The 11,167-nt window shown below is 36.0% G+C and overlaps 1 protein-coding gene across 1 annotated transcript; it reads left to right on the top strand.

The window, feature by feature from the left end:
* The first annotated feature begins 1,587 nt into the window (after nt 1-1,587).
* Nucleotides 1,588-4,431, top strand: LOC143585854 (uncharacterized). The gene is made up of 7 exons (XM_077067539.1): nt 1,588-2,126; nt 3,122-3,298; nt 3,392-3,541; nt 3,614-3,715; nt 3,813-3,883; nt 3,969-4,036; nt 4,161-4,431. Exons 1-7 carry the CDS (start codon nt 1,923-1,925, stop codon nt 4,397-4,399), a joined length of 1,011 nt encoding a protein of 336 aa, XP_076923654.1. The 5' UTR covers nt 1,588-1,922; the 3' UTR covers nt 4,400-4,431.
* Nucleotides 4,432-11,167: the final 6,736 nt, after the last annotated feature.

Here is an 11,167-nt window from a genome sequence, read left to right as displayed (position 1 = left end):
TAATGCTTGAGTGAACCCACACGAGACAAAAATGTGTATTGTTGACTCTTCAACCTCCCGCGAATCGGAAAAATTCTGGAATATTCCTCTTTTTTAACAAATCAAAAGTAGGTAGCTACCTTAGAATTGCTTGTCAACCTACGAAATTGACCTTCTTCAGAACAAGTTTATTCTTATTAGCTAGATTTAATGCTAGTCAAATGTAATGGTAATTCTCTTTGTATTTATACTTGTGCATTTGTATTTAAAGATATTGAAAATTTACCTTTTACAACCCACTAAGTACTAAATTCACTATACCAAAACAAGATATAGAAACATCCATATGATTATTCAAAAACAATAATTATTTCTCAATATATGCTAGAAAACATAAAATGAAAGACTATTTAGAAGAATATTCCTAGGCCACGAGTAGAGATATTCTTTGCCAATTTAACAAAAAAAGGCAGAGAAAAAGATGAAGCCATTAATTCAACAAAGACATGGTCCCAAACTTTTCCAACTCCTTTTTATGACACGTGAAAATTACTTGCCTCTCAACAATTATTTTCTTCATTCAAATTAGCTATTGATTCAATTTATTCTAGAAAAATTAAAACATAATTTATTATATCTACAACTAATAATTGATTGCCAATATTCATAACATGACTACTGAGATGTGGCATTTAAAAATTTCATGTTAATAAAAGCTAGGTTATGGGTTCAAGTTTTATACGTGATATATATATATATATATATATAAAGATTATAGGTTAAGATTTGAGTGTTTTCTCATCTATTATAAGTCTTTTTTGTTGATGGAATAAAGATGATCGATTAATAAATGATCCTGACTGATATCAATTTGATCAAATCACTTTCAACTTATACTTTCATTACGAAAACCCTTTCATATTAAGAGAAAAGCCACACCCTATTGTATTTACATTATATTTATAGAGTTCCAATTTACAAAACAATTTACAACATTTAACAGACACAAATCTAGTTAATTATTCATCAAGAGCATACAAAGTTACTTTTAGGTTAGATTGAGATCGACATTGATAACAGAAAAAACACAAAACTATTATTGATTAAACTAGCAATGCGAATTACTATCGACCAATTAATCATTATTTGATCATGAAATCTAATAATTCTATTTATTTTAATATAAAAAAAATTATGCTCTTTGAAATAACTGTATATGCTTAAAGTGAATATAAACTATTATTTACGTTCCTTAAAAATTAACCTCTTTCTAATTAAAATGAAGAGAGTTAAATAGAATCAAAATAAATTCAACATTTTTATACCATAAATTAAACGAAAACCTCTTAGGCATTATGGTTTAATGACGTTAACGTGACAACTAAAACTCATGATTTCAACCTGATTTAAAGGGAATTTTTTTTACAATAATTGACTTCTTTTTAAATAACGTTATTAGTTAGTCTGACCTAAAACGTTAAAATCAGTATATACATTTGACATCCCGTCACATACACTTGTAACAAAACAATATAATTTATAATAAGGATTTTTAACTATTATTATTATTATTATTATTATTATTAGTATCTTGATTCAACACCGACCTTAATTTCCTTCACACCTACGTATTCATTCATTAATTCATTCATTCAAAGTGCAATCTTTTTGACAAGAGATGAATTGGGGGTGTCGCTCGGTGCTTTCTAACACCGATTACAAACAACTTCTTCTTATTTAGATAATAATAATAATAAGCCATTACCCACTTTCTAAAACTAGATACCCACCAATCATTTACTTTTAATTTCAATATTATTATTACTATCAATCTTTTAGGGTTTTGATTTCCAGATCTTAATTACAAATCTGTTGTATCTTCAATTCAATTGGTTATAATAATAATAGCATTATTACCAGTTTCTCTGTTTTTGGATTTAAATATGCAAACTGAAGCGGCGGCGGCGGTAGGGGTGGTGGAAGGCGGTGGTCCGGCGAGGAAACTGGTGGCCCAACACCAGAGGCCTGCGCCGCAACAGCAGCAGTCGCAGGTGGGGACGGTTTCTCAGCTTATTGCCGGTGGTGTTGCCGGTGCGGTTAGTAAGACGTGTACGGCGCCTCTGGCTCGCCTTACTATCCTCTTTCAGGTTTTTCTTTATTAGTTTGTTTAATTCTTTCATGTTTTTGGATATTATTATGCACATATGTCATAATATAGCTTAAGTGTAGCATCCGGCCCGTGCGGGCTGCGGTTCTAGTTAAATGATAGGTTAGAAGGCTTTGCGGCCGACTTAGTTACGTGACGAGTTATTGTAAATGGCAAAATGGCGTTGATGCCTTAATCCAAAACACGTGATGGGTGATGGGTACGGGGTACTTAAATGTGTAAATGACATATTGGCCTTGCTTGCTATCATGATCCAAACAAATGACGAGGTATTGTAAGTGTCTTGCGTTTACGATTCAAAACAAATGACGGGGTATTGTAAGTGTCATGGTAGCCTTAGGGGGTGTTTGGCCTAGCTTTTTTAGCTTTTTTTTTTTTTTACAAAATAAGCTTAAGGGGGTGTTTGGGATTGCTTATTTTCACCAACTTTTAACTTATTAACTTTTTGAAGCTTAAGGAATCCCAAACACCCCCTAATTTGGTGTTTGGTTTTGCTTTTTAAGCTTAAGCTTATTAGCTTATATAGGCTAATTTGAAGAAGCTTGTTTGAAGATGGTTTTTTAGCTTATTTGAAGATGCTTATTTGTGTAAGAATATAAGCATAAGTCAAAAACTAAAAGCTAGGCCAAACACCCCCTTAGTTGTTGGGCATTATATCCAAAACATGTGACATGGCATTGTAAGTGGCAGAGTGACCTTGCAGTTGGGGTATTGTAAGTGGAGTGTCCTGTTGTCATGATTCAAAACACGTAATGGGTATGTAAATGGTAGAGTGGCCATGTTGCCATGAGTCACAGGTGGCAATACTTGTGGACAAAGCAAAACAGAACGATGTGGGGTTTGCTTAGGAAGATAACATTGATTGTTTGGTTAATCTTGACAATATTTATATGAATGACATTTGAAACTTAATCAATGTTTGTACAAACTATTGTTTAAACCTTTCCCAATTTGATACATGCTATAATTGTATAGGTGCAAGGCATGCACTCTGATGCTTCAACTTTAAAAAAGACAACAATATGGCGTGAGGCATCACTTATAGTCAACGAAGAAGGATTCCGAGCATTCTGGAAGGGGAACTTAGTGACAATCGCTCATCGGCTTCCATACTCCTCGATTAGCTTCTACGCATTCGAACGCTACAAGAATGTTGGTACAAACGTTCTTTGATTGTCAATTAACATCAGTTTTCCAATCATCATTTGATGTTTTTACAACGTTTTTTGTTGTCTGTTTTTACAGATTTTGCAGCTAGTAATGGGAGTTCAGAATCACGGTACAAGTATAAGCACGGACCTGTTTATACGACTCGCAGGCGGTGGGTTAGCGGGTATCACAGCCGCTTCGGTTACATACCCGTTGGATCTTGTGAGAACTCGGCTTTCAGCACAGGTAGAAACTAATTAGCTTGTGTTTATTATTAATATTATTATTATTATTATTAATTTTTATAATATCTTGCAGAGGAATGTTATATATTATAAAGGTATATGGCATGCTTTACGTACCATCAGTCATGAAGAAGGCGTTTTTGGACTATATAAAGGACTCGGTGCTTGTTTACTGGTACTCTTTAATATTGATGTGATGGTTTTTATGGTTTTAACTTTTATCACTGTTTTTGCCTCGGCTCTTAATATTTTTGTTACAATATTTGTTGCAGGGTGTTGGGCCAAACTTGGCGATTAGCTTTTCGGTTTATGACACTGCAAGATCTTACTGGCAGTTGCATAGGTGGTACACATTGTTTTGCTGTTAATATATTATTATTATTTTTTTAAACATTGTAATTAACGGTTGGTTACACATTGTATGACAGACCGCAAGATTCGACTGTCCTTGTCAGCCTAGCGTGTGGCAGTCTTTCGGGCATTGCATCATCAACAGGTTAGTCTTAAACCGGTCAATATTAGGATGACTTGAAGTTACTGTTGTTATTATTATTATTATTCAAATATGTTTTATTATAAGTTATTGAAAGTTTGAAACATTTGGTACGTGTTTGCTGTAGTAACATTTCCTCTGGATCTGGTGAGGCGGCGGATGCAGTTAGAAGGAGCCGGTGGGCGGGCCCGTGTTTACAAGACGGGTATTTTGGGTACGTTTGGTCAGATAATAAAATCGGAAGGGTTGCGTGGTATATACCGAGGAATTTTGCCCGAATATTATAAAGTGGTTCCAAGTATTGGGATTGTATTCATGACTTATGAGAAACTGAAGCAAGTTTTCTCAAAATTAGACTCTTGCTAAAGAGCTGGAGAAGGGTATTTTAGTCATTTTAGTAAAAGGTTATAATCTTCTTCAAATTAGGAATCATGTTTTTGTCTACACAAATTATATCAAGTTATAGTTGGTCCCTCTGTTGAGGGTGTAAAAAAGTTATATGTTGAGGTTTATTTAGGGGCATGTAATGGCTATAAACTTTCTATGTTAGAACAATTTCATTATTTCACATCACATGTTAACTAATCATTATCAAATTGTATATCAAGAAATGACAATAACTCTCGGTCTCATATTCTGCATGTTTTCATGTTTTAGGTTACCATCTAACGTCCATCAAATAAACATGTGACGTGTAGATAAACGATTAACGCGATAAGAATATGAGATGTTTGCCAAGTAATGGCGTAACTAGTTGTTATTGCAAACTTGGTTATATGTTGTGAAATAATGTAATAGAACATTTAAAGTTAAAGATGATTGTACTTATGCTCTTGCAAAACCCTCTTAATAATACAAGAATATCGAGTGATCAAATCAACAATGATAAATATTGATAGAAAGGCAATGTACAAACCATAAACATATTTTTGAAAGCTTGAATTAATTGGGTAAGATGACAAAACTCTCTTAGTTGAAGTAATACCTAAAATGTTTAATATTATTCCCAAGTGGAGAGTCCAACTTTATAACTTTCTACAATGTTAATTCTTTGCTATTATTTTTTTCGAACGACCAACAAAGTCCGGTCAACCGGGTACATCCACCGACAAGTTATATTTGTTGATAACATGACACAATTTATATAACCTAAAGATAGGATATTCAACAACCTTATTCGCAAACTCATATTCCTCTCATACGAATTAAAATATTAACATTCTAGAGAAACCAAAAACACAAAGGAATTTGATAAAGAAGAAAGGAATACAGTCAACCTGAGTCGCAAGTTTGGGTAAAGAGAGGGGAGAAAGAACAAGATTGAAAAACAAAGCAAGAACACTTGCAAATTACCAGTCTTTGGTATTTTGGATTTGTTCTTCAAGTTGTTCGAATTCCAACAACTAAACACTTGTATTTTCCTACAGATTTGGTCTTTTGGATCGATACTATTACTATTAGTAAAGAAAGAAGATTATATTTGGATGCTATTATCATGACTACTTGGTGGGTGATTTGGAAGCATAGAAACGACATGACTTCTCTGCAGGTCTAAATAAACGTGAGTCCATCTTTCATGATATTGTTAATTATTCATTTGTATGGTATTCTAGTAGGTATTCTAAAACTAGTATAGGTTTTGTTGATTGGTTAAAAAACCCGTTTTTGTTAATGTAATTTTGTTTTTGTTTCCCCTTTAGTTTCTTGCTAATGTAGGTTTTATAAAGTTAACTATTTTTTTTAAACGACAAATAAACACGTTTAGTAAAAACAACTTAAAATTACTTGACACGCTTTGATTCATTTACGCTCCTTGACACACCAAATTATATGTGGTGCACTTAATTGTTTTGTTTTGTCACACAAAATTTATAATCAATTTCTTATTAAATTCAAAACGGTTACAATGTGGCAGCCAAACGGGCAACAAGCTACGACGCAACCCATTTTGAATAGCAAAACCAATCCTACTAAAAACGAAGCTTTGGGACTTAAGAGCCGAAAAATACCATGCACGACACGCTGAACCCTGCTTAGAAAATTCATAGCCTTCGAGGCCAGAAAACCAAATGTATAAAAAACAAATGGGAGATGTTGATTTTCTAAACAAGCTTTCAACAACCCACGGTCCCTAAGCCCAACAAGTGAAGACACTCTTGTAAGATCCACACAAGCATTTGTTTTATGGCTTAGAGTGCGTGTTTGTTTTTTTCTCTCAGTTTTATGATTTGACTGATGTTTTCATTATGAACACCAACCACAATAATAATAATAATAATAATAATAATAATTATTATTATATTAATAATACTAATAATAATAATAATTATTATTATTATTATTATTATTATTAGGAAAATTGGATTTTAATAATCCCAACTTAATGCAGTTGGCTGATAATAATCCTAACTTTGAAAGTAGTTGTCACTGGTCCCAACTTTCACACTATTTATTTTCATTGGACCCTCGTTAAAAAAAACTTAACGACGTTATGTTTTTTTTCAAATTTCAAACTGATATTTTAGGGCTTTTGATCAGTTGGAGAATACGAGTCGATTAATGAGAATACGACATGTTTCGAACCTCTTGTCCTGCAAAAGTAGAGAACCTCTTGAAGTTGCTGCAAACATCGTTTTATTTATGATCGAGGTCTAAAATATTATTATATAATAATTTAAATAAAGTTCTAAAAATGTTGTGTCGATTTTACCAAGTAAAAGTTTACAACACGAAAACAACTCGAGGCCCGACTTTGACGAATGTCACACAAACGTTAAAAATATATTATCCTTAAATTAATAAGAATCTGAAAAGGATAAGTGATCAGATAGATGTTACCGATTTTAGGATCCTAGATCATTTAAGGATACTCGATCCTCTTAGGATACTTGATCCTGATCAGAAAAAGTACTTCTTGAGATGGATAGCATTCCATGCTCTTGATAACCTGTTGCCTTCCATTGTGAGCAAATAATATGCCCCCTTTCCTGCCTCCGACTCAATCTGATAAGGTCCTTCCCATTTGGGTACTAACTTTCCATCATCCGGATTGGTAGTATTTTGGAAGGCTTTCCTCAAAACTAAATCTCCTTCTTGGAATCTTCTTATTCTTATATTCTTGTTGTATGCCCCGGCTATCCTTTGTTGATAGGCTGCCATTCTAATTTTGGCTAGGTCTCTAAGTTTTTCAATAGTATCCAAGTCTTCAAGGAGAATATCTTCATTGAGTTCAGGATCATGGATGCTCGTTCTGGCTGTAGGAACCACCATCTCTATAGGGATTACTGCCTCTGATCCAAACACCAATGAGAAGGGTGTTTGGCCTGTTGCATTTTTAGGTGTAGTTCTGTCTGCCCAAAGAACATAAGGAAGTTCTTCAGCCCATTTTCCCTTCTTGGATCCTAGCTTCTTCTTTAAATTGTTGATGATGATTTTGTTGCTAGACTCCGCTTGACCATTGGCTTGAGGATGAACTGGTGTAGAAGTGATCATCTTGATGCCCCAACTGTCACAAAAGTTAGTAGTTCTTTTCCCGATAAACTGGGAACCATTGTCACAAACGATTTCAGAAGGGATACCAAATCTAGTTATAATATTTCGTTTAATAAAGGATATAACTTCCCTTTCTCGGACTTGCACGAATGCTTCTGCTTCAATCCATTTAGAGAAGTAGTCTGTCATAGCAAGCATAAAGACCTTTCCGCCTGGTGCCTTTGGTAGCTTGCCTACAATATCCATTCCCCATTTCATGAAAGGCCATGAAGAGGATATAGGATACATAGGTTCTGCTGGTTGGTGAAGAATGTTTCCATGCCTTTGGCAAGCATCACACTTCTTTGGGTATTCCATAGCATCCTTCTTCATTGTTGGCCAGAAGTATCCAGTCCTAAGTATCCTGGAGAATAATGCTCTTCCCCTGTGTGGTTGCCGCAATCGCCTTCGTGGAAGTCTTGAAGTACCTCTTGTATTTTAGGATCCTCAATGCATCTCAGATAGGGACCTGCAAGAGATTTTCTGTACACAATATCTTGTAAAATAATGAATTGTGATACCTTTAATCTGAAAGCTTTAGGATTTTCACCTGTAGGGATCTCTCCATCTTGCATGAATTTTTTGATTGGAAGGATCCAAGATCCTACTTTTGAAGAGGATGGAGGATCCGTATGTTCTCCTGTGCAATCCACTGTTATCTTCACGGATTATTGTTCTCCAATTGCCGGAGACAATATATGAATGATGGGTATCTTTACATCATCCGGGATCTTCAACGATGATGCTAAGTTTGCTAAGGCATCTGCCCCAGCATTCTCTTCCCTTGGTACCTGTATTATACTAAACAATTCGAAGGATTTTGTCAATTCCTTCACAATTTCTAAATATTTGACCATATTCTCACTTTTCACAGTATAAGAACCATTAAAGTGGTTAGTTATAAGTAAAGAGTCTATATAAACTTGAAGATACCTGATCCTCATCTGTTTAGCTAAGAGTAAACCTGCGATAAGTGCTTCATATTCTGCCTCATTGTTGGTGGCTTGGAATGCACATGCAATGGACTGGGGTATTATGTCCCCCTGTGGCGATTTTAGTAGTATGCCCAAACCTGTTCCTCTTACATTGGATGTCCATCTGTGAAGAGGATCCAAGGATCCTTGGTTTCTTCAAGTTGTTGGACTTCTAGATCAGCTTCATTTTGCATGTCACTACTGAAATCAGCCACAAAGTCTGCAAGCGCTTGTGATTTAATGGTTGTTCTAGGCTCATACTGAATATCATATGCACTCAGCTTCACAGCCCACTTGGCCATTCTACCTGACATTTCTGGTTTTCTAAGCACATTCTTAACAAGATAGTTAGTTCTCAAAATAATAGTATGTGTTTCAAAATAGTGTCTCAACTTGGTTGAGGCCATAATCAAAGCAAGAATTAATTTTTCAAGGTGAGAATACCTGACCTCTGCGTCTAAGAGGCTTTTACTTACATAATAAACAGGATGTTGTTCATCATCGTGATCCTTTACAAGGACGACACTTACAACATTACCTGACACAACTAGGTAGAGGTATAAAGATTCTCTATCCACAGGCTTCATCAGAGCCGGTGCTGAGGATAAGTAATCCTTCAAGGCTGTAAGCGCAGCCTCATGCTTTTCCGTCCACTCAAACTTCTTATTCTTCCTAAGGATGTCATATAAGTCCTTGCACTTCTCGGAGGATCTTGAGATAAACCTATTGAGATAGGCTATTCTTCCTTTGAGCCTTTGGACATCCTTTGCGTTTGCAGGAGATTTCAAATTCAGGATGGCTTCAATCTGTTCGGGGCTTGCTTCAATTACTCTTTTAGTCACCATATATCCCGGAAACTTTTCAGCCTTAACACCAAAGTGGCATTTTGACGGATTCAATTTCATGTTATACTGGTCGAGGATATTGAATACTTCCTCGAGGTCTCTAAGGTGATCCTCAGCTTTCTTCGACTTTACCACCATATCGTCTATGTATACTTCCATAGTCTTTCCCAACTGATCCTTGAACATCATGTTGACTAGTCTTTGGTATGTTGCACCTGCATTTCTTAGTCCAAACGGCATAGCAGTATAACAATATATGCCGGTAGGAATCATGAATGCTGTATCCTCTTGATCAGATGGTTCCATCTGAATTTGTTGAAATCCAGAGGAAGCATCCATAAAGGTAAGCATTTCATGTCCTTCCGTTGCATCCACCATGGAATCTATATGTGGTAATGGGAAAGGATCCTTGGGGCATGCCTTGTTTAAATCAGTAAAATCGACACACCCCCTCCACTTTCCATTCTTTTTAGAAACAACAACCACATTAGCTAACCATCGAGGATACTTAACCTCTCTGATCATACCGGCCTTAAGAAGTTTTTCAACTTCTTCTTGTATGATCGCGTTCCTCTCAGGAGCGAATTTCCTTCGCTTCTGATGGACGGGTTTAATAGATAAATCAAGGCCTAATTTATGAGTGATTACCTCTTTTGAAATACCTATCATGTCAGTATGCTTGAAGGCAAAGGTAGATCTTCTTCGCCCTAAGAAGGATATGAGATCCTCCTCGATCTTGCTAGGGATACTAGATCCTAGGAACACCTTTATCTCTGGATCCTCGGGGTCCAAAGATACTTCTTTAAGGTCTTTCTCCCGAGCTTCCAGCACGTCCCTAGGATGTTGCTGTAATTGCTATGCTATAGTTTGCTTGGTCGTTGGCTTCATCGATGAAGAATAATAGTTCTTGGCCTCTGCCTGATCACCAACTATCTTCACAACTCCCCACGGAGTAGGTAATTTGATGCATTGGTGGTAAGTTGAGGCCACCGCCTTCATTCCATGCAGCCAGGGCCTGCCTAAAATAACATTGCAACAAGAGAGGTTATCAATAACACAAAATTTTTGATATGAATTTAACCCTTCAATATAGATTGGGAGGTTGATGTCCCCCAATGTCTTCTTGGTTTCTACACTGAAACCGACTAGCACTGATGTTCTAGGAATGATCTCCGAATCCGGTATATTCATCTTCTTGAGGACATCATGCTGGATAATGTTGACCGACCTGCCACCGTCCACTAGGATCCTGCGTACATAATTGTTAGAAATAAATAAAGTAATAATCAAACCATCGTGATGAGGATCCTGAATGTTTAGCTTGTCTTCCTCATCGAAGAAGATTCTTTTGTCTGTTGTCAAGGTGGTCGATACTATTGGTCGATCTCCATTATCCATCTTGATTTCTTTAGCAAGTCTTTTTGCTGCAGAGAAAGAAGTTCCACATATGTCCGATCCTCCGGAGATGAAATTGACCGTTTGCATATCCAGCTTATCCTGATGAGGATTATGGATCATTGAATTGAAAAAGATTCTCTGATCAGTCACTCGATTAGTGGGGATGAGCGGTCTTCTTTCATCGTCCAACTTAAATTCTTCTACAAGCTCTACTTTTGCAGGACAAGAGGTTCGAAACATGTCATAATCTCTGGCGACGAAGTTGATTACATGAGCATCTGGTGGTGTTGGCGTTGCTTTTTGTGGAAGGTCTTCAGGATCCTGGATCTTGGATTTTTTCCTTCCCATGAGTTCTTTAAAGTGACCCTTGCTCAGGAGGTATCCAA

Source organism: Bidens hawaiensis, unplaced genomic scaffold (genome assembly GCF_021521415.1).
Source record: "Bidens hawaiensis isolate Kalapana, Puna unplaced genomic scaffold, B.hawaiensis_p1.1 tig00034188_1, whole genome shotgun sequence".
NCBI lineage: Eukaryota > Viridiplantae > Streptophyta > Magnoliopsida > Asterales > Asteraceae > Bidens > Bidens hawaiensis.
Note: the sequence above shows the minus strand (reverse complement) of the source record. Positions and strands in the feature narration are given on the sequence as shown.

What these genes read in the sequence shown, in the direction of transcription:
- LOC143585854 (XM_077067539.1), top strand. Translation starts at nt 1,923, where the DNA reads ATGCAAACTGAAGCGGCGGCGGCGGTAGGGGTGGTGGAAGGCGGTGGT. An exon ending in GACTCGGTGCTTGTTTACTG is followed by an intron (nt 3,716 to 3,812) that starts GTACTCTTTAAT and finishes TATTTGTTGCAG; the next exon opens with GGTGTTGGGCCAAACTTGGC. An exon ending in TCTTACTGGCAGTTGCATAG is followed by an intron (nt 3,884 to 3,968) that starts GTGGTACACATT and finishes ATTGTATGACAG; the next exon opens with ACCGCAAGATTCGACTGTCC.